The sequence below is a fragment of the Alexandromys fortis genome, unplaced genomic scaffold (genome assembly GCF_014885135.2).
Source record: "Alexandromys fortis isolate MF-2015 unplaced genomic scaffold, M_Fortis_MF-2015_v1.1 scaffold_10, whole genome shotgun sequence".
NCBI lineage: Eukaryota > Metazoa > Chordata > Mammalia > Rodentia > Cricetidae > Alexandromys > Alexandromys fortis.
This window is the reverse complement of record NW_026067895.1, coordinates 6,113,478-6,137,903: the sequence shown is the minus strand read 5'-3', so window position 1 is coordinate 6,137,903 and position 24,426 is coordinate 6,113,478. Positions and strand designations below refer to the sequence as shown.

Sequence of the window (24,426 nt, the reverse complement as noted above, 5' to 3'; positions counted from 1 at the left end):
TGTAAAACTGTAGCTAAGTGTATCCAGTGGAGAAAGAGAGCTTTGCAAGGGCAGTGTGAAGATCTTCGTTTTCATTTAAAGGCACACGAATAGCTAACTTTACTTGCTCTTTATCTTTTATATGCATTCAGTCATACTGTGTGTGACAGCTTTGTTTGTGCCTTCTTTGTTGCACAATTGGGGTCACGAGATACAATTCTGTTGCTGGGGGTTTACAGTTCATGTTTAAAAGTAATACATTATGCATTGTATGAAGATGCCACAATTTACATATTTACGTATTCCACTGCTGATTGGCATTTGGGCCCTTCCTACTTTTGAAAAATCATTTGAACTTCAGGGTTGGACGGTTGTGTCTACTTATCTCTCACAAAGTCCAGCCATAATGAACACATATGGAAGGTTATCTGCCTCATTGCCATTTTCTCCTTAGTCCTGTTGACCATAGCTCACCCAACACTACAAAGTAGAAGGCAAACCTTTTGGAAAATGAATTTGTTATATTCTGTGATGCCCTTTATATTTTGTTGACTATTCTTTTTTATCAAAATGAAGAGTCTCATGTATGTGATAATTGTGAATCAAATTGGCCTGTGTTCACACAGTCTGCTGAAGGAGACTAGAGATCTTTCTAGAAAAATATTCCATTGGTTCCTCATGCACTGAATATTAAACACAGAATTTATATCAATCACCCTAATAATGCGATTCCTATTCTGCTGTTGTCTGAAAGAATGAGCAGATCTTTCTGATTGGTTGGTATACTCTGTTTGCTTTTGACCCGTGTGTGACTATTGCTCAGGCTGTCCTTGACTTGCTATCCTAGTGTGCCAGTCTCCCAGGGATTGTAAGCATGTCCGATAATATGTTTTTGTTAAGTTATGTAGGAATGGCTAGAAATAAAGAACATGGATCCTGTTGTTTTTTCTAAATAACACTAGTTGGCGCTAGAGCTCCCTTGAAGCCACTCTTGTGATCTGGGGAATGGGGAAAGAAACATCTAGAAACACAGGAGACTGACTACCTTACTAGTATTTGGCTTTGTTTTCAGAAATGGGCGAAATTCCTCCGTGACTTTGAAAACTTCAAAGCCGCTTGTGTCCCGTGGGAAAACAAAATCAAGGCAATTGAAAGTAAGTGTTCACCGGCTGTAATGAGATGCGGGAAAGCTCCCCGAGAATAAAATCTCGTGAGCTTTTCACGGACCTTTCCCTGTTTGTGGACTCTTGGAGAAACTGAAAACCAAACAAACCGTCAATGCAACAAACTAGGCAGACCTCGCTGAGATGAGACACCTGATGTAGTGAATGCAAAGGGACAGGATGTTTATTTTGGCTCACGGGTTCAGCTTTAGTCACCTGGCCCTGTAGCGCTGGGCCCGACGGTGGTGGTTCGCCATGTAATCTTGGGGTTGTGTGGTAGCCACAGCCTGATCACTTCAAGGCAGGGGGGCTGTGAGTGAGAGACAAGGAAGGACCTTGGTTCTGTATCCTTTTTGGAACTGTGTTCTAGGTGACTTAACTTCCTTACTCTGGGCCCCCACCTCCTAAAGATGCCCCTAGCTCCCAGGAATCCCACAGCTGACAACATAGGACGTGGGGACATTCCAGACCCGACCTGTGCATGTTGTACCAGCACTTATCAAGGACAGCACTGGAGACTATCTTCCTTGTTTTATTCTGAGCAGAAGCACTTGTCTCTTAGCCAGGAAAGGAAGTATTTTATACAGTGACTCTGCCCCATATTGGGAAGGCAGTGGATAATACGTTACAAATATATACTGTTGGGAACCTTAGACAATAATCAAAGCAACAATTTTAAAGAGGAGTCTTAATAGATCACATTCAATCTTATAAATGTAAGGAGGCCACTTGTTTGTTTCCCGGCTGCCAGGCAGCTCAGACCCCAAATAATCACACAGAAACTATATTATTTAAAACACTGCTTGGCCCATTAGCTCTCGCTTCTTATTGACTAACCCTTATATCTTAATTTAACCAACTTCTAGTAATCTGCGTATCGCCACTTGGCAGTGGCTTACTGGGTAAAGTTTCATCGGCTCTGGCTGGGCTACATGGCTTCTTTCTACATACCCTTCTTTCTCCCAGCATTCACTTTAGTTTTCTTCACCTAACTCTTTCTGCCCTGCTCTGCTTTAGGCTCAAAGCAGTCCTATATTAACCAGTGATATTCACAACATACAGAGGGGGATCCCACATCACATAAAGAAGACTAAACACAAAAAAATTTGCTACCTTGATGTTCATAATGGAACTTCATTTTCTGTGCAATGCTCAGTAAGTACAGAAAGGCGAAGGATTGTTTAATATAGCCATGTTTGCATAGAATAGAACAATTAAAATTTAAATATTATAAAAAATCACTGCATCAGTAAAAATACTCTACATAGAGGAAAAATGAATATTTGGGGGGAAATCACAGTTTTGGCAGGTGTGGTTCCTAGGGTTATGGTAAGGATCTGACTTTCACCAGTGCCTGTTCAGATCTGAACCTAGCTGTCCTGATGGCTAAATATGACATTGTATAATTGATATAGAGACTCCACAGAAAGATAAAAGAGCCAATGCCATTTCCCTGACATGATTGGGCATGTTTGGAAGTGGCTGCCTCTCAGTTCTTAGTCCCTCATTAATTGACAGTTGTTAATGACAGTGAATTAAAATACATCAACTCCTGATTTTCACGTCTCTCCACACAGCCTTCAGAGTGTACTTTCTTGCCAGATTTCCGTTCAGCTCTTCTCTTTATTCAAAATGCTACCTTTTAAAGAGAATCTTTTAATTATATTCTCACTATACTTCATGCTTATTTTTCTTAATAGATATGAAAGTAGATATTTTTGATCATACCAAAAGCCCATTTAGTATTCAACAAACATGCATTGAGTAAAATTACAGATGTATTTTCCAAAGGTCCATATCACACTAGATATTAATAGAAGGAATTTCATGAACATGAGGAAAAAGGGAGATAGTATAGAATCCTTAGGGTTCAGCGGCACAGCTGAAATATCTAATGTAGCCCCTAAGTACACAGCGTGTGGAACATTAAGGTCCTGACCAAGGTGGCTGAGAGGGTAGTTTCACTGAGCCGATGACCTGGGTCCAATCCTTGGGATTCACAAGGAGGAGGGAAAAGGCTTCATAAGCTGTCATTTGACTCCTTATGTGTGCATCACGACATGAGCACACACGAGATAAAAGTTTAATGTAATTTGAGCATTAGAAACACATTTAAAGAAAACCCTTGAGGTGAGGTTAGTTCTTATTCTGCCCAAGATTGGCTGTGTACCTTTCAGCAAGTCATTTAAATCCTCTGGGCTTTACTGCACTTCTGGATCAGCTGTGGGATGTGTTCTGAGAAACTTGGTATTGGTATCGATGGGAAGAAAACATGCAGCAATAGAGCGATTCTTTTTAAAACACCCTGGAGCATGTAGGTTCCAGCCTATTTCCGTAGCAAAGCCATGCTAATTTGTGTTTTATCGAAAGGGTGGGATTATTTTATTGATTAAAGTTGTATATAGCAATGAAATATGTATGAATTATTTACACACACACACACACACACACACACACATGCACTCACATCACCAGCTATCAGGAGTGTCATACACATGACAAGAGTTACTCATAGTTCTCCCAGCTGTGTTCCTTCTTCCTTTAGGAAGTTTGAAGCAGTTAAGTGGGTCAGCTAAGTGTGACTATTTCCCTTTTCTTGTGTAAGTTGCTGTTTCTGTGGTGCCCTGTTTATTCACGGGGACTGAGCCTTTCCATCAGCTGTGAAGGACCGGCCTCCTATCAGCCACCATCTTAACTATGACTTACCCATTGTCACCATGGGCCCGACACTCTACCAATGTCCCTTCACCTCATCTTACGTGTGCCTGTGGGTGTACATTTCTTTCCTTTATAGCATAGCAGTGTTGAATGCAGCTGTAGCAGAGCTGCGAGAGAAAGTCTGCCAGGTTTCAGCCTGTGTAACTTTTTCGCATTGAGCAAGATTTTAGATGCTTTTTCTTTTCATGCCTGACTCACACCTCTGCCAGGTCAGTGGGGGAGGAGTGCAGCAGAATCCACTGACATTTATTGTATTTGGGAATTTGTTTTCATTTTTTCATATGTTTACTCTGAGGAAATTATTTTCATTACACATGTCTGTTCTGTAATATTCCAGTGTGCTAATCATGGTCACAAGCACACCACCTCCTTTCAGAGTATGGTCTGAGGCAGAATTTATGAAATATGAAGGACTGTATTTTCTGAGCTGTTGAGTGGACTAACCATCTTATAGAAATTACTCTGCTAGGCCAGACAAAAAATGTATTTCTAAGATCATCTTTGAAGCTGAAGTGAATGGAGAAGAAAAAGCAATGTGACATGGAACCAGTTCTCTGCCATTTGTACACTCTGGATGGTCCTTTGCATCTCTGGTCCTCTATTGCTATATCCACGGCTTCCTATCAATTCTTCAGGTTGGCTAATTGTTATACATAGTCATTTCCAACCAAACAACACATGATATAAACTCATACTGAGTTTTAGATGTGTAGTGGCATGTATAACCATTTATGCTTTTGAGGAAAAATTTAAATAGAAAACAGATTGTTACTATTTCCCTATCTAATTATCTCCTCATATTTAGAATAAAGTTGAATAAATATGTTCCCAATTTATAAAATACATTTCATTAGAAAAACAGCATTAATGCCTTTCTTTGAAAGGAATGGCAGTTTAATTATACAGAAACTCCAGACACATTATTTTTATTGCTTTGAGTATTATAACTATTTTAATATATATATCATGTTATTTTCAAAGAGATCTTGGCTTTTATTAATGATTTCAAAAATGCTCAGGGAAAGTCCATTGTGTGCTAGGTATCTTTTCAAGCACCATCGATACCGAGAAAGACAGGCTAAACTGCCTTTCCTGACTTAGTTCGGCATGTGTTATATATTGTGGGTGGTTGAGAGGAGGGGACACAACAAAATGAGGCTGTAATGGAGTGCCAAGTGACCAGCCTCCACTGAGTTTCTGCAAAGCTTGGCCAGCAATTGGCAGAATCAAGGAAAAACTCAAGTCAGAGTCTGAACTTCATGTCATTACCATCTTGATTCCAGGGAAGCCTCGATGGCTTGGTTAGCATGGGCCAGATACTCCCCTGGTGACTCTCCAGTTTTTCTAATTTAAAGAACTGATCTGATAATTCTAGCCTCAGAGTATGCAGGGATGGTCTATATTCTGGGGAAATACAGTAAAGTTTTACAGGATAGCCTTTTAAGGAAGTCAGTGCTTATGACTGCAGGCTCACCGTTACTGGCATTGCTGAAGAAACTGAATCAGATATTATCTGTACCCACTAAGATGCTGGCTGACATCACTATTAAAGCTATGAATTAAAAAAGATGAATATCTTTCAAATGGAGATTATAACTTTCTCTCAGAATCAAAGTCTACTTTTATTTAATAGTAGATTAGAGCAGGGCTTGCCAAACGTTTTCTGTTTGTGATTCCATTTTGTCAATGTCCCTGGTATATATAAAATAGTTATACAAATCAAATGGTTACTGAAAATAAATCACAAAGAAAAAATTTCTGTTTTGGGTTTTTGAGACAGGGTTTTTCTGTGTAGCCCTGACTGTCTTGGAACTAGCTCTGTAGGCCCACAGGGTAGCCTCAAATTCAGAGATCTGGCTGCCTCTGCCTCCTGAGTGCTGGGATGTAAGGTGTGCACTACCACACCTGGCTTAAGAAATTGTTTTAAAATATTGCTTTGTACAGATATGCTTTTACATATAAAAGGTAAAAACAAACTTTATATTACTAAGATGGATGTGCATATATTTACATAATTTAATCTCAGCTGAATAATTGATATTGCAGGACAGAGATTATCAACATTTTCCAGAGCGGATTGATATTTTGATCTCATAATCATCAACACTGAAAATGCTTCTCTGCATAAATGTGCAGTACATAATGGCAGAAGTATATTTAGGGCCATTTAAAAAATTGTCAGAAATTCTCTCCTAATCCTGAGCCAAAATTCATTCAATAATTTTTTATGCAGTTCTAGTTAGTAACTGAAATAGAAATTCTTAACATCGAGTATTCCAACAGAATTCAATATAAATATATACTAATTTACATGCTGGGCAGTGATGGAAGGAGAACGTGGAAAGTCTTTGTTTTATATAACTAAATGATTTTGTTTCTCTAAAACCAGAAGCTTTCTGTCTCACTGCTTCTCAGCTCCAAAGAAGGCATCTCAGGCAACGCTCATTGGCATTGTTGGCATGATGGCATTCATGGTGCCAAGCGGGAACATGTGCTCAGAACCAAGGCTGCTATAAAGTCATACTGTGCAACACAGGCCAGCATTGCCAGAGGCTCTGTGGGATCATTGCAAGTTTGATTTTGAGTGAAATTTTGGTCACCGTGTACTCATAAGCCTTTTATTGCTGATAAGTTATTCATGGCTACACTTCAGTTGTGTGACCCTGGGGTCATGACCTGGAGTTTACAGAGTTTAGATTGACTACAGTATCAAAAATATGTCACGGTAGCTTTGTTTCTCAGACTAGAAATAACTTCAAATAGGCAACCCAAAGCACAGAGTCTAAACGTCATACTATCCTGCTGGTCCATGAACTCCAGGAGACACAAAGTAAGCATGTCACTTAATTTTCTACTCCTAGACTCATTTGGAAAAAAAAAAAAAAACATTGCATCATATAAGAGTTGAATGATGTTATTTACATTGTACTCATAAAACCTGCCATTTATTCGGCCTTTCTCATTTAGAAACGTGTGTGTTTGTGTGTGTGTGTGTGTATGAGTGTGTGTGTGTGTGTCTTGTTACTCATCTGTTCAAGCAAAAATTCTACGTGGTGATAGACTACAAATTACATTCCTTAATAATAAATAACCAGAGGGAGAGGTAAAGCCTTAATCTTTAATTTAAAAGAAACACAGGAAAATTCATGACAAGAATATGCATGCACTTAATTCTCACTTTGAAACACATGAAAGAATTTTGACACATTTATAATGTACTATGGAAGCAGCATTTATCAGCTGTGTTAAAAATATTAAAAGAATTAGCTATTTATGGGTGCAGACCAAATTGTGAATTTGAATAGCCTTATCTTCAGAAATTATTTATAGATAGTCTTTCAGATACACATGTTCATTCCATAATTATTTTACGTATTAATAATTTAACTATAGTTCTTCTTGAGGAGCCATCACATCACGATTAAGAGAGATCTAGATTGGAGGCAAAGAATTACAGATGAGGACTGCCTTAGCAGCGAGGCTTGTTACTAATCACCCGTATCTCCAAATCCTAGGGACTGGTTGACTAAACAGGTTAGCACACTGAGATCAAATAGGGAACCAAAGCACCGATTCGTTACATTTCGGTTATAATTAATCAACCCTGCTTCTCTCAGTGTTCCTGTTTCAATTTTTGTGAACTTAACTAATAGAACTTAACACCATCAGCATTAATAGCAGCTGAAGTGGATGTTGGTAAAGTTCTGACTGGCTGACCACTGAGGGATGCAAGTCATCATTGTCATCGTTATCCTGATGGACACGACTATTTTCCACTAACACTCTTTCAGCTATACAGCATAAGTAAGAGTTTTCTCTTTAGCAAATGCCAGCAACGTCCAGTATTACACAACATCTAGAATTATATATATAGAGAGGCCATTGTTTCTCCCTTTTTGTATTGAGATAGGAAAAGGTCTCCTGGTGCTTGGATGTCACCAATTGTCCCCTGTACCAGCTATAGTATCTCTGTCTTGTTAGTTCATTTCTCCCACTGTAGGTTGAATATCAATGGAACATGGCCTTCTGGATCCCTCAGGCCTCTGACTGTGTCTGAGTCTTTTCTAAACTCATGCTAGTTTTGATAAAGTCAGTTTTAGTGAAGTTCATTTTTTTTATACTTAGGATTTTGTAAATAAATCACCTTCCACTGCTCCACAGAGAAACCCTGTCTCAAAAGACAAAAACAAACAAACAAATAAATTCGCCTTTAAATAAGAGTTATGAAACTTCTTTAGAAGAACCCAAATTTTAGTTTGGATGCTTTTGTCTTAGAAATATGTTTCATCTGTAATGTGGCTATTGGAGGAAGGGATGACTTCTCAACTATGCATTTTGCTTTCTGTATTTAATCAGTTAAAATCTATTATCAAGGAGCTTGTTTGTCTGTGGTTGTGTATGAGAACTGAGTGAGGGCGACGATGGCAACCAACTAAGAAAAGCTTAATAAAAACAAGCAGGTTAGGGAGGAAGGAAGGACAGAAGAAAGGACAGATGAAAGAGGGGAAAGAAAAGGGAAAGGGAAAGGATGAGGAAGAAAGGGAGACTCCATACTCTGCTCAGGTGTCTACATCGGGGGTCCCTCATGTGTGTGTACAGAGATCCTTACACAGCTGTCTGCAGGCAGTTGCTTGTTCTCTTCCAGTAAATGAGGGTTGCTTCTCTAAAACACTGTTAGTGAGGCTGACTGAGCAGCCCTCAGGTAGTTGTTACCAGAGAACAGAGATAAGAGCTGTGCAATGGTGTGAAATCACTGGGAGCCAGGTCTGTGATCAGATGTCCCTGGTTGGGAGGAGTTCAGGTCTGCTTTAGCGCTGTGCAGGCAGGCCAGTGTACATGGTTGCAGTATCTTGGCAGGTCAGGTCACAGATGACCCTTACAAGGAGCCGTGAGTCCTAGTTCTCTTATAAACATGAACACATATTCTTTTTTTTTTTTTGTTTTGTTTTTGGTTTTTCGAGACAGGGTTTCTCTGTGGTTTTGGAGTCTGTCCTGGAACTAGCTCTTGTAGACCAGGCTGGTCTCGAACTCACAGAGATCCTCCTGCCTCTGCCTCCCAAGTGCTGGGATTAAAGGCGTGCACCACCACGGCACGGCATGAACACATATTCTTGGACATCGAAATAGATTCCTTCCTAAACACCCATGTAGTGACTTACCACTTTTCAAGTTTCTAACTGCCCCCCCCGAAAAAAAACAAAAACAAACAAACAAAAAACAAAAGCAAAGACACAAAGCAAAGAAACCAAAACAACATAAGCCTGCTCCTGTGCTGTGGGAACAAACGAACTGGTAACTGACAAAAGGACTAAGTGTCCGAATGAGTGCTATTCCGGATGTGACATTGGTCTCACCTTAGCAAGCAGAGGCTGCGATTGCTCTGTTGGGGCCTCCCCTTACCTGTTGGGAGTCTTTTCCAATGGGGAAGCTTCAAAGCAACAGGACTAAAGAAGAACACTGGTTCTCTATGGGGACTTTGCTCAACAAAAAGGATCAACCGTACTGATGTGGGGTTGCTGTGGCTGTGTGCTGATTCTCTGAGGATGACTAAAAGGGGTAATCACCCTCCCCAGCATGGTTTTGCCTCCCTTCAGCTGCACCTTCCACCATTTCTCTCCTCCTTTAGATTCCAGACATGCAGGCTTTAGTTTTATTTGACTGCCCAAAGCTCCTGCCTGTCTCAGGATTTTGCAGCTTGGCATATTGCTGCCTCTGATGCCTGCTCCAATATCATCTTCTCTAACACCTTTTTGCATAAAACTGATCTAAAGCAACTCTTCTCAATACTCGCCCCGTAGGACCTGTCTGGCTCCAATTCTCACTCACACACCCTCTATGTAATCCTCATACATGTTTGGATACATACAGTATATTTGCTGTTCCTGCTCCTCACTGAAACTTCACTCCTCTGAGCAGCTACAGCACCTGTGATACTGGGCTCTGTCTTGAGGAAAAGCTCTGCCAGAATGCACTTAAGCTGTGTGGTGTGACTTACAGCATCCGTCCCATCTCTGTAGCATGCCAGTAGTGATGGGAAACAGCACCAGATGGTCTTAGATCCACCCATGAGGGTACAGTTGACGTTTTTGGAGAAGGGTGTGCTTATCATGAGTCCTAGAAAAAGAGCACTGTTATCACTGTGCTTGTCCCCAGCAGGAGTCATGGAACTAGAGCTACTGTGTCCACGTGTCTCCTTGCTGAACTCAAGGACTAATGCACACACTATGTGTGGTACTTGTAGCTTCTAACCGAAGGGAAACCCTTCCCTTAGATGGATCCTGAAGGTGTAGGCTGCACTTTGCTTTTACTGTAAAGCTAGGGATTCATTCTGCTCCCTATGGAGTGCTGCCATGCCTTTGAAATGTTCTTTCCAAGAGAAAAGAGTGGAAAACTTGCCAATATGAAATGGTCCAATGCATGTCAGTTAGCGGATGTACTTCCGGTTTTTAAATTTTATTTTTATTTGTGTGTGTGTGTGTGTTGGGGATGTGTGTGCAGATGTGTGCAGGTTGTTGGTTAGCCAGAAGAGGATGTCTGATTCCCTGGAGCTGGTGTAATAGACAATTGGGAGTTGTTTGATGTGGGTGCTGGGAGCTGAATTCCTCATCTGGTGGAGCAGAGTAGTGAGAGCTCTTCATTGCGGAACCATCTTTCTATTTCTGACTAGATTTACATTGGAGGGCCACTAAGATAAAGCTACTGCTTTGTTGTTGTTGTTTTGACTTTCTTCCAACCTTTGCACTTCCTTTGCAATAGGTCAGTTTGGTTCATCAGTGGCCTCATACTTTTTGTTCCTGCGGTGGATGTATGGTGTTAACATGGTTCTCTTCATCCTGACCTTCAGCCTCATCATGTTACCAGAGGTAAGCTGTGACTTCCTGCTTGTAAGAGATACTGAAAAATAGTTTTATGTGAGTGCACTCCTTCTGTCCTACCCCCAAACCTCCCTACTCCTTTTAGAGTAACATGACAGACTAGTTATGGTCATTTCATAACTGATAGGATTAACAGACTTACCTTCAAAATAGTGCCCATAGCCAAAGGTCCTTGCTCCAAGAGTATGTGACCCTCATAGAATTATATATAACAAGCTGTGTTTATGTCTAACTATGTGCTTTAGGTGGGGGAAAATCATGGTTTAATCAAAATCACATTGTTTTGTGGTTCAGTGTTAAGCACTATTGGTCAGTGGGATGCTGTGTATGAAATAGCCTCAAACACCTAGATTAGGTTTTCCATAACTTATTAATGATAGCTAAGTTATTTAGTATTTTTGGTAAATTGGCCTGTGTCTAGGACCCATGTTTCTTTTATCATCCAGATTTTCATTTTAGTCAGCTAGTTTTATAATTCCCCTGACAATTCTGGGGCTTCGAAGTCTGCTTGGCTCAGGAGACAGTGGGAATAGATTCGTACCCAAGTTAAAAGTTTCAGGCAGTGCAGCCAAATGTGTGTATCTTCCCCATCTCAGATGAAGCCATGCTTTATTTTTGCTCCTCTATCTAAGGAAACCCAAAACTCTGCACTCCATCTCTGCCTGCTGCTACTCTCCTTGGCTTCAGAGGCAGGTAGAGCCTGGAGTCTTTTCCTCACATGCTGGGCCAGCTCCGCATAGAGGGAATGAAATGCTGTTGTTAATTCTTTGAACTCTACAAGATTATGTAAAGCACAGTGCGCACACTGATGGAGTGAGCTGGGAATTATCCTGCCTTTGGATACCTCTGTGTGTGCGTGTGCGTGTGTGTGTGTGTGCGCGCGCGTGTGCGCGCGCGCGTGTGTGTGTGTACATGTATGGGAGATACGAAAGGACATCTTGTTTCCTGGAAGATGATTTCCAACTTCTGAATAGGAGCAAAAGATGACGAGCTCCCTGTGTGTTAACTGGGCAGAAACACCAGAGACCAGAGCTAAGCATATTCCAACCACACAGTCATATTTCATAGCTGCCTTTACCCAGCAGCCCCACCTAGCATTGTTCTCAGGCATGTGGTCTTTTGTCCCAGACTTACATGTCTCTCTACAAGCCCAACAACTCGATTCTGTTTGTTCTCTGTGCCTCTCAACTTTGGAGTGAAGCCCTGTGTGGAGAAAGCACTTCTTCTTCTGTTCAGTTTAGGAAGCCGAAGAAGCCAAAGTACTGTAGTGCAAGATCATACCCTTTGTACAAAAGGAATCATCAGGGATTAATTCCTAGCATTTGTTTGGACAGCCTTTGAACCCAGGTTTTAACCTGCGCTTACTAACTCACTCAAAGAGAGGGAAAGTTCTTTTCACATCTGAAACAGCTTTTGCTTGGCCACCTGTTGGGGATGGATGATGCTTTACGGTGCTTTCCTGAGAACTTGCCTTATTCCTAACCCACTGCTCTCCAGTGCTGTTCTCTATCACACGGCTTCTTTGCTAGCTCATAGCATAGATTCCAGTGGAGATGGCACAGGGGCTGCTGTAGTCAGGACATGAGTTTGCTCTCCCAGGAGATCCCCTCTGATTGATTACAGGGTTGGTTTTCTTGAGGCTTTGGTCCCTTCCATTGAACCCTTCTTCCACCTCCTCTCCTGAAACTCTCCTCTCCCATGAAACTATGGGTTGTACCATTTTGCCGAACACTGAGGTGTCCCCCAAGACTACCTCTCCTCTTCTACATGTGGCTACTACCATGGTGGTCGTGGGCATGGGCTCCCCAGCAAGCCTCCTGGTGACTGTGGTTGGCTTGCTCTGCTCTTCATCCAGTGAACTCAGGGTGCAGGGGCTTTACTTCCTTTGTTCTTAATTCTGGACTTTGTGGATTCCCAGAAAACGAGACCCCACAGGGAGACCCGCAGAGTCCAAATGCAAAGCGTTCAGAAGTGTTTTTAAATGAAACCATTTGTGATCACATGTGTAGCTCAGATTTTGTGTCCAATTGTTAACTGCTCTTTTTTGCTTCAACCAGTACCTCTGGGGTTTACCATATGGCAGTTTACCTAGAAAAACAGTCCCAAGAGCTGAAGAGGCATCTGCAGCCAACTTTGGCGTGTTGTACGACTTCAATGTAAGTGTTTTCCACACATATTCATGACCATTTAAAAATCATTTGGGGACTGATACAACTCTGTGATGATGCAACCATTCATGAGGGAAACAGCTTTTCTCTGTTGCTGTTGTCCTGAAACACTAGAATGTCTTAAGAGATATGTCCCTGCCTCCTGTTATAAAAGACTGTATGTGTAGAAGTGTGTGTTTGTGTATGAATAAGGTTTACACACATTATATGATTATGTGGGAATATTGACTATGGGTTAAAGATGAGTTCAGACTCCAAAGATTTCAGTCAAATATTCTTTATTCTCCCTTTGGAAAAGAACAGAGGAAGAAGAATTTGCAAATGTGCTTTTGAAAAAAAATCTCATGGGATTCTTTGGGAGTTCATTTTTCTACTTGATATTAACCTCTTCACAATTCTATACAAGATTATACATAATACATAATATTACATGTCACTGCTAAATCAAGTTAAACATTTATATCCTGAGAAATACCAAATTCTAATAGTAAAATAAGCACTACTTTGCTGTAGTACTGAAATAAATAATATTCTACTATAGTACTGAAGTTAGTCTCATTCACTACCATTGTCTATTTCAAGAAAGAACGTAAACTAAGGAATTCCATCTATCAGGTTAGCCTATGAGGAAGTCTGTGGGGGCATTTTCTTAATTTATGATTGATGTGGGAGGGCTCAGCCCACTGTGGATAGTGTTACTTCTGGGTAGGTGGGCTTGGGCTATTTAAGAAAGGCAGCAGGCCAAGAATGCCCACAGGCATTTTTCCTCCATAAATTTCTACTTTGTTAAGTTCCTTCCTCCTGGTTCCTGCCTTGAAGTCTGCCTTGGCATCCCAGGATGATGAACTACAATATATCAGGTGAGATAAATCCTTTTCTCCCTAAGCTGATTTTGGTCAGTGTTTTAGCACAGCAACAAAAAGCAAGTTAGAACTTTTCATTACTGTAGCACAGACTTATTCCTGTCAATTAAAAGATTATTTTGGGGTATGACTCAAGTCTATAATGATGCAATTCTATGAATTGTTTTCAGAATACTAACCAGATCAGAGATGCTTGGAAGCATGTCAGTAGGAAAGTTCTCAGGCAAAGTTTAGGAAATTGATAATTAGATCTTTTTTTTTTTTTTTTGGAAAATTTCGACGGAGAATCAAATTTTGCATATTTGACGTGCTAAGGATATAAAAACCTGATTTCCTCTTCATTGTTAACATGTGAATCCACAGAAATTTTGGTTTCTAAATTTTGAGCTTCTTAAGGCAGGAAGATGGCTGCTCCATATTCTTTCCAGCTCTTAATATGGTCCTCACCAAACTGGTGGATGGCTCTCATGAACCCTACTTTCTCTATGGTTTGACTATTTCTAGACCTTTTTTTCTCAAATTAATGAAACAGATGGCATTTAGCATTGTGACTCTCATGACCAGCAATCCTGAGTGAGGCAAAGATTTTTTAGATCTATATGATAAAAACCACAGAAATGAATTTATGTGATCAATACCAGAAGACCCAGATTTTCAGATGGAAATCCAGTCTCTAGGAGGACATGGTGAGCTACCAAGGAAACATAAAGCATAGATTAAGAAGTAAAGGTGCCATTTTGAATCGTTGGTCACCCTAATTGGACATTTCAAGTCAGCTTTTATTCAATGAATATAAGCATGCATCGACCTTATAAAAATAGAGTGATGTGGATCTTGACTGATTGTACTCATGGTAATAGGAGGAAGATAGGTAACTAGTATGTGGTGTCCGTCCACCATGTTTGCACAATGGGAACAAGAATAACATTCAGAGGGGCCTGGAGAGTCCTGGTCAGGTGTGGTGTCTTAGTTACTTCTCTCTAGCTGTGGTAAGATACTATGCCTAAGGCAACTTATAAAAGTTTAATTGGGCTTCTGGTTCCCAAGGGCTATGGGCTATGATGGTGGAGTGAAAATGTAAACATAGGCAGCAGGAACAGCAGCTGAGACTTCACATCTTAACCACAAGTAGGAGTCAGAGCGTACACTGCGAATAATGTGAGTTCTTTGAAACTGCTCTTAGTGATGAACCTCTTCCAGCAAGCTCACACCTCCATGTCCTCCCTAAACAGTTCCACCAACTGGGAACTGAGTAGTCAAATGTAAGAGCCTGTGGGGACCATTTTCTTTCAAGTCACCGCATGTGATTAATTCGACTTGAGAAGAGCTGAGTTTTAACTCAAGATAGTCTTTGAATGGCACTTCTAAGTTTGAGACTTTAAACTTTTGAGTTTCATGGTGGTATAATTTACATAACGTTAAATTTACTCACCAATGTAAGTATATGATTTAATAATTTCAAGTGAGTCTATGCAGCAGGAATCACAATTGAGCATTAAAACACTTCCCTCACCACCCAAGGAGCCTGTCTGCCGTCTAGCCCAAGTCCTCACCTCCCAATCTTATACAACTATTGCACCTATTTCTTTTTTTTTCTTATGGTTCTGCCTTTTCTAGAATTTTTAAAGGAATAAATGCAATCATGTGACACTTCATATTTGTAGTCTGATATCTTTCATTTATTATATTTTCGGTTTCCTTAAATTATACATACATTGCAATTTATTGCCGAGAACACTGTATTCCATGGCTTTAATTTCCTTTGTTTGTCCATTTACTGCGTTTTCCTGATGTTTTGGTTATTTTGAGTAATTGTAACTGCTGTGAGTATTTGCTTTAAATGCTGCTTGTGGACATACACTTTCATTTCTGTTGACTGGAGAAGTCTCAGTGGAGTTACTGGGTATACATGTGCCTAACATTTTAGGAAGTTACTGGTGTCCAGAGTAGCTGCTGCACATTGTTTCCACAACAGAGCTTAGGGAACATACTCCTCCTTATCTTTACCAGTTGACATTCTTATTCCTTTTAATTCTAGTGTTCTCTATTGAAATTGTCACAGTATTTCTTTGTAAATTTAATTCACATTTTCTTATCATATATTGACAGCATAGTTGCATATTTTATGGGGTACAAAGTGATGTTACAATGTTTTAATACAACATAAAATGATTAAATCAAGCTAATTAACCTATCGTGGATGTCAAATATCTAATGATTTTTGTGATGAGAACATTTGAAATTAACTATCTTAATATTATTTAAGTGCCCAGGACTTGGTTATTTGTTATGTCTGTTGTGTTTTGCAACAGATGTAAAAGTCTCATACATAATCTTCCTGCCTGAGTGAGGTTCTGTGTCCTTTAATTGTCATACCCAGATCCTCCCTTCCCTAGGCTCTGGAAACTCCATTCCACTTCTCGTTTCTTTGTGTTTGCTTGATTAGGCTGCACATAAGTAAGAACATGTGGTATTTGTCTTTCTGTTTGGCTTAGAAAGCAAACAGCAGTTAGGAAACAGAATGGCTGCACAAGGCTTATTGTATCAGACAAGGCTGGATTTGTGCTTAGGGCAAGGTAATGAGAGGTCTTTTATATTATAATAACCAAATAAATAAGTGCAGTCAGAATCTAATGAGGATTTGCTGAAGGATCCATTGGTAATAAGATTAGCTAATTGCTCATCAAATATGATTATTTCTACAGAAACATTAATACTGTTATTTTATGAGATGTTTAAGTTTTATGGGTCTTGAAGTTTGGGAACCATTTTCTGCATTGATTTAGTCAAAGATTTTATTCTAACTTTGGTAGGGAAAGTCTTTGACTAATGTCAGGAGTATTTGTTTTTTCCATTTGTGTCAGGAAAAAGAATTCCCCTAGCATAAACAGAAATGACTGGGGTGGTAACAGTTGCATAGATAACTATGTAGGTAATGATAACTATAGATTAATAGATTACAGAGTAGACAAAACTAGTAGTTTAACAACCAAAAGATAATTTTATTTTATAACTAATCTTTATTCTAGGAAAGGTGAACTTGATCATTCCTGCTTTACAAATGGGGAGACTAGGGGCTCCAGGGCCTTGCTATTTTCCCTCAGTTCCTCTGGGTAGTAAATGACAGGTTTGGAGTCTTAGCACAACACTGCAGTTGTCTCTGTGTGTACTGCCAGAGCCCCTGAAGGAATTAGAACTTTTATTAGGAATGCAGAATTTTATACATGGAATTACTGTAGAAATCATCCACTCCGTGCCCAAGATTAGACATGGAGAAAAGTGAGCTCAGGTTGGCTGAGCAAGTCCTAATCTAATTTTCCACTTGTGTTCTGCGTGCCAGCAGCAACTTTCCTGTCCTAATTTTCTGTAGAATTCTCATGGCTGTTTCTCGAAAATTGATTGGCTTTGTCAATGCTGTGTCCACCCCAGAGGGAAGGGACCAAAGCAGTTTGATCCCCTTTCCTACCTCAATAGTAAAATTGTCCTTTACAAATCTGTACCTCATATGAAAAGACAGACTTCTAACATCTTGCCTGAGTTTTGACTTGTTCATCTGTACAGTGACTTTACGGAGGGATTTTCTCTATATCATAAGGTGAGTTCAGAATTCCATCATGCTTCCTCAGAGGAGAATATAGGAAACTCTTCATTCTGGCTTCCTTAGAAGTACCAGGAAGGAAAAGTGTGTTCAAGTCCAGGGCTGAGATGACCAGTGGATGAGCAGTTAGGCCATGGATTAGATAGCTTCTTCCAGGCAAAGGAAGGAAAACAAGGCCTTAAGTCTGCAATTACAGAACACTAAAAGTAGATGCAAGCATGACCTCTTGTGGTAGAAGAACCTACTAAATATAAAGGGTCAGAAAAACTGGGGAAGAAGTAGGAACGTTCTAAGGAACTTCTAATATAGTGAACTCCAGTTGGAAATCTCGGAGCCTCCACTCTAGCTAGCTGTCTCTTGAAAGCACGTTCTTCAACTCATCAAGGCCTCTCATTAGTATAGACACGTATCATGTGGCAGTGTGAAAGTAACCAGTTTTATGGTTCCTCAGAGCCAGAAATGATCACTCACAGCGCAAAGTAGTTTTGATCCGTTTACTGAGTGCCTAATGATAGGTCATACTGTTCAGGAGGGAAATCTATTTTATGAAAATAGCAAGAAACAGAGAGACTAATATGTATGCTATAACCTAAATAGGCAGAAATGTTATAATTGGAATTAGTTGAATTAGAAAAGGGATTCTGAGTCTGTATTAATAATCATTCTATCACAACAAGGAAATAGCTGGGATAATTGATTATATAGAGAAAAAGCTTACTTTGCTTGTTGCTCTGGAGAGTCTGTCCCAAGGTCAGAGAGACTTGTGGCTTTCCTTAGCTGGTGCAGGTGACAAAGGTAGGGAGTTGGTTGTGGAGCACACTGCTCATCTCCAGCCTCAAAGCAGAAGCAGAGGAAGAGGCCATCCCTTGAAGAGTTTACTTCCTGACTCTTCGCAATGAGCTCTCCTTAGAGACTGTCTCCCACTGGTCTTGGCCTGAAAACCTTTAACACATGGGCTTTGGGGCTGGGCAGTCCACATGCAGACTGCAGCAGTTGGGAAGACAGAGGATGCCTCTGTTGGCAGAGTTCTTGGAGACACAGGGATGATGTGGGAAAAGGGGAGAAACTCTAGTTTCAGTATCCTAGTAAGGAGAAGGAAGGTGGAGCAAGGTTGAAATTTGTAAGGTTTTTAAGCTGACAGTGGACACTGAAATCACAGCTTTGAAAGAACATGCTTAGAATAAAAAGGAGTGCACTCAGTTTTTTAGCTTGAAGGTGTCTTGCACAGTGTGGATGGTAAACAGTGAGTTGACTTTGCCTTCCATTGTACTGGTCATAAGGATGTTAGGGAGTTCAGAAACCTTTAAAGGGCCAGGATAGATGAGATAACAAAACCATGAGCATTAAATTTTACATTTAGCATTGCATTTTATCTTCATAACAAGCCTTCAGGATAGAGGGCTATTAATATATTTACAGTTGCCAAAGACAACACAGATAATTAATGGGCGCACTGAAATTCTAACTAAAATCTGGTTGACTTCCATGTCAAGTTGTTTGTTTTATTTTGACATCTCATCTCAAGCCTGGTTCCTTCATATCCCCTCCCTGAAGCTTGTCCTCAAAGGACCTTGGTTTGCAGGGGTAGGAATGTTGAGATATAGGGGTTTGGTTTCTTGTTAACCCAGTGTCAACAGCTCTTTCCAAAGGAACACTGTTTACTCTGGACACAGCTCAGGTCAGCTTCTTCTTCTCTTACTGTGTTGACCACGCTCGGAGAGATTTTTTTATGACTTCTACATAGGATAATATATTCTCTATTTCAGTAGCTCCAATTTACTTTTAATTTCAGGGAGTAAATTTAGATACAAATGGCTTTAGTTTTCTCAAGAAATAGGCAACAAAATCAAGTTACATGAGCAGGTATTTGGGGGAGAAATTTTTATAGAAAAGGAAGGAAAAGGAGGCAGGGCCTAGACAAAGAGAGCAACCACAATCATGGCAAGTCTGACCCTTGCAAAGGAAACTGAAAAGGAAAGACTGGTTCAGGAGTCTGAAGCTTGAGGGGAGTCTGTACTGGTCCACCATAACCTGGTTCTATCAAATATGCTCCATATGTTCAGTGACTGGCTGTGCACTGTATCTACATTGTATGAAGCGTCATGATGGATCCTAAGTATGAAAGCTGGAGACGGTCTCTGGAAGGAGCTGAGCAGCACACCTGCTCCCAAGAGGTCTGCTGGCCTGGAACTGACTTAACCTCCTTTGAACTTCAACAGATTTAAAACCCTGGCAGCATGGCCGCTTTGCCACAGTCATTGTTTAAGCCTACTTCCAGGGCTGGGTCAGCAGGCATCCACCTCTTACATAATCCTTCCTTGGTGACATGACCTCAAACAGCAGGCTCAGCTTCTTGGGGAGAAAGACAAGTTTGTACATTTCCACACAGAAATCCGGGTCTTCCCTTTGATAGCCTTTGACCGGAAAAGGTGAGGAGCATCTCATCTGTGGGTCTAGTGACATCCGTGTAGCCTTCATGGAACAGGGTAGAATACTGTAGGGATACATGGCCAGGGACTGGCAGTATCTAAGACTGTCCACCCTTGGCTACCATATTTGCCTCACTTCCTCAATATCCAGCACCATTTGCTCAATGGGCTCTCCCAGGGTCTTTAAAGGAAGAAACAACTTACTCTTTATTTTACAACCGAGATCCTTTTCTTGTTTTTTTTTTTTTTTTTTTTTTTTTTTTTTTTTTTAGTTGTCCATCCTGTTAATCCAAGACTTCATTAAAATCTGTGTAACTAATCAGAGAGCTTCTTTGGTCTGCTTTTAAATTTCTTGTTTTCCTAGATTGTGGAGTTGGGATCTCATGTCCTATTGTGCCTCCTTTGCTTTGGGCAACAAATTCCAGATTCCATCGCTGCAGTTCAAGCTGCACCTGGCCAGACAAAGATGAGGCTTCCTGCTGAAAATATCCGTGATGCCTTTGGGGGCTGGGGCTTGCTGTGCTGACCTCGTGAAAACAACATTCTTTCTTTGGGTGTTATAATAGAAATGAGTCATCTTTTGAGTCACTCAGCAAGGATTTGAGAAGCCTTAGCCAGGTGAGAGGCAAAGCTGAGCAAAGCCCAACCAAACTTCTGTCTTCAGGAATACGAAAAATTAGCAGAATAGCCAAATAACACCACCAAACCAAACCAACCAAAATAAAACCAGTAACAGCAGCTGCTATGGAAGAAACATAGAATTTTAGGAGACCTGTGTCAAGGAACCTGACAGGGCCAAGGGAAAGACATCAGTGAGAGGAAGAGTTATTTCTGAGAAAATAACCCTTTATATGCTGTTCTGACTTGAGAAAGGCCAAGCATGCTAGTACGTGCAGCAGCAAGTGCAAAGATCCTGTGGCAGGGATCGGTTGCTTCATTCTGGGCCTGAGTCAGAGCCAGTGAAAGCGGAGCTCAGAAAGAGGGAAAACAGGGGCCCGGGGCACTGGAGAGATGTGAAAGGGTCGAACTGTGTTAAAGTCTCACAAATCTAAAATATATATTTTTTCCTTAGAGTAATTGAAAGTAATTTAAGCAGGACATTGGTGGATAGTGACATCAGGCTTCATTTCAAGAGGTCAAGGGACCTACTGGATTGAGAGTAGACAGGTGACTAGGAGTAAAGTAGGGGAAAATCTATCAGTATGTTCTGATGTGTCAAAAGCTGGGCTTGCCTGGCAGGGTTCGCTGGTATTTAAAAACCAGTAAATTAGATTATAACCCTAGAACCTACTAACTTACATCCACAAGTGCAGAAGACAACTGACCAATGAAACTCCCACATGTGATCTTTTCAGCCTCCAATTTTCAGAGCAAACAAACAAAAAAAAATTTGTGTGTGCACATGTGTGCACACGTGTGTGTGTTTGTGTGTGTGTGTGTACGGCTATAGATCAAACCCAGAGCCTTGTACATCACGTGCTTACATAAGCAAGTGCTCTGTCTTTGAATTATTTCCCCAGCTGATGGAAACAATACACATACTGTATCTCTGTAACACTTGAGATCGTCTCAAGTTTTTAAAACATGAGTTTTAGATGGTACAGACCAATTAGCATTTTCTTTTTGCAACTTTAGTGTCTCTTGGATACCTTTCGATGGTTTAATTCACGAAATTGGAACATAAAATTATGCTTGTCATGCGACTGTGTTGAATGATACCTGTGATTTATGAAGAGGAATAAGCAAAGAGCAGGTGTCTAGAGAGGGTGATTTAGATGACAATCTTCTGGTGCTAAATCTGACTGAGGGTGCTAACGATCCCCGGAAGTGATTTCTTTCTTCACTCAGCCATTGCCAAACACCCTGAATGGGAGAAACTGGGAGTGCCGAGAAAACCAACCTGTCCCTGCTCATGGGGATGCTATGGTCTAATTTGTTGTTCAAACCGTCAGCTGTTATGCAATGCTACATTCTCAAATGATCAGATACACCTTCTGGGCATCGTAAAGTACAGTGCTGTTTCGGTATGGGTCCAATATTCAGGTTTACTGAAATTTTATTATCTAGAGTTTTGAGAGAAATCTGTCAAATTGTAACTATTTCTGAGTTCTGAATGATGTGGAAAGGAGAGGCAGATGGACATAAAAATCCCATATCCATTGCTTATAGAGTCACCAGTTTCAGAGCCATTGCCAGATGGTCTCACTAATATGGAACTATGAATTAGACCATTTTTACCATGAGGTTTGCTTCTTTGCTACAGGAGGGAGTTACCAGTTCAGTAAACTTCAGTTTGCCAAGCAGAGAAGTCATCGCCCCTCCCCAAACTGGAGTGAGAAGAGGGAAGAGGAGGGGCATTAGTTGGGGGAGCCCCAGGTACCTGAAGATTCTTAGAGAATGTTTCTCTAACACCTGGCCCTTGAGAAGTCAGCAGAAGCCCTAGCCCAGGAAGACAATTTGATTATGCTAAGAGACTGACTGTATCCAACAGGAAGTAGATGGCTAGAAGGGCCTTGTAGCAGGATGTGAACACATTCAGAGATTTACCTAGTGAAGACCCTTGTGATCATGACAGTCTCTCTCTGTATGACCTGTATGACATTAGAAACATGTATTTATTTTTGTATACGTTTGTCTACTTCTCTGTATATGCACCTTGTGTGTACTGGTGCCCACAGAAGTCAGAATAGGCATCAGGTTTCCGGGAACTGGAGGGCAGGTGGCTGTAAACGGCCAGATGAGGGCTTGGGGAACCAAACAAAGGTTTCTGCAAGAGCAGCAGGTGCTCTTAACTACCGAATCATTCCTTCAACTTGAGACTCAGCTCCTGTGTGGATGTTGAAAGCTTTCGTGGCAGACACTTGACAACTGAACCGTTTCCCAGTACCTGTAAGACGATGGCTTTTTAAAGTCAACTGAGGAGCCTTCCAGAGACAGCAGGGCTGAGAAGGCATCCCTGTGCAATATAAAAATGAAGCAGAAACTATAGGATTTAGCTACTGACTGGAAGAGGGACAACAATGTAAATGACCAGGTTTCTAGCAGAGGTAAACTTGGTGCCACTCTCTGAGAAAGGAGTGAGAAGCCTGTTTGAGAAATTGTTTGGAATGTGCTAATTCACACCTGTGCGTCATCATGGTGAAGTGAGATATGCCATAGACACTGGGCTATGGGCTCAGATTCATATTCAAGTGATAGTTGTAGACACAAAAGTATCTGGGCATGGTGGTACAAGCCTTTAATCCAAGCACTTGAAAGGCAGAGACAGGGCAGGGGCAGGGGCAGGGGCTGGTAAATGCAAGTACTTTTTAATAAGAGGCAGAAGAGTTATAATACAGTGCAGTTAGTAAAAGAAACTCCATTATGGAATTCACATGCACCTCAGTTGGAATCTTACTGCACACTGCCTTTGAGATGCCAGACAACAACCCTGATCTTTTGATAACCACATGTAAAATATTTCACTTGTAATATAAGCCAGGCTGGTAGAAAAACTAAATGAGATTATGTCTGTTAAGTATTAGTGCAATGTCTTCCACTTGGTAGATGTGGTGGTTTGAATTGGAATGGTCCCTAGTAAACTCATTTGTTTGAATGTGTGGCACTATTAGGAGGTATGTCCTTGTTGGAGTAGGTTTGACTTTGTTAGAGGAAGTGTATCTATCACTAAGGGGTGAATTTTAGGTCTCAAATGCTCAAGCCGGGTGTAGTGTGACATTCACTTCCCCCTGCCTGCTGATCTGGATGTAGAACTCTTAGCTGCCTCTCCAGCACCATGTCTGCCTGCAGGCCACCCTGCTTCCCATCAGGATGATAGTGGAATTAACCTCTGAAACTATAAGCCACCGCAATTAAAAGTTTTTCCTTATAAGAGTTGCTGGGGTCATGGTATCTATTCAGAGCAATAGAAATTCTAAGACAGTAGGTGTTTTATAAACACCTGCTTTGAGTATCTAGCTCTGAAAATATTCTTTGGTTGGAGGTAGAAAATGCACCAAAGATAAAAAACCTGTTATCTGCAAGCCAGAAACCAAAGAAAGCTGTGTCAGCATCTCTGGTCTGTGCAGGAGGCAGAGACAAACACATCAATCCACAGGTGGACACCAAAACAAATGGATTTTGTCACAACTTGGAGGGACGGAGTCTTTGACGTGAGCCTGCTGCTGAGAAAGTCTGTGGAGGCTAAACCCTGCCTTGTCTCTCTAAGACACACATTATATCAAGAACCATGTAGTAAGTCACCTGTGGTAAGACATAGAATAGGGCCAGGAGTGGTACAAACTATGTCATACGGGAATATTATTTTGAGTTTTCAGAGAAACCTCTGTACTGATTTCCACAGTGGCTACATGGGCTTATAGTTCCACTGCAGTAAATAAGGGGGCTTTTCCCCACATCCTTGGCAGTATTCATTGTTACTGTTAGCCACAGATGAATGAATGAGGAAGATGTGGCATATACCCAATGGGGTTTTATTCCCCTGTAAAGAAAGATGGCATCACCATACTCAGAGGAAAGTGAAAGGAGCTGGAAATTATTCTGTAAGAAAAGTTTTGACTCAGAAAGAAAGATATCTGTGTGTGTGTGTGTGTGAGAGAGAGAGAGAGTGGGGGGGAGGGAGAGGGAGGGTGGA

The 24,426-nt window shown here is 40.9% G+C and overlaps 1 protein-coding gene across 1 annotated transcript in view; it reads left to right on the top strand.

Moving 5' to 3' along the window:
• Tmc1 (transmembrane channel like 1) overlaps positions 1-24,426 on the top strand; it is a 96,520-nt gene that overhangs the window by 31,623 nt on the left and 40,471 nt on the right. Inside the window, exons 6-8 of the mRNA XM_050160281.1 lie at positions 1,052-1,133; positions 10,617-10,723; positions 12,793-12,891. Of these exons, the coding sequence (XP_050016238.1) occupies positions 1,052-1,133; positions 10,617-10,723; positions 12,793-12,891 (288 nt within the window). The remainder of the gene's footprint in view (positions 1-1,051; positions 1,134-10,616; positions 10,724-12,792; positions 12,892-24,426) is intronic.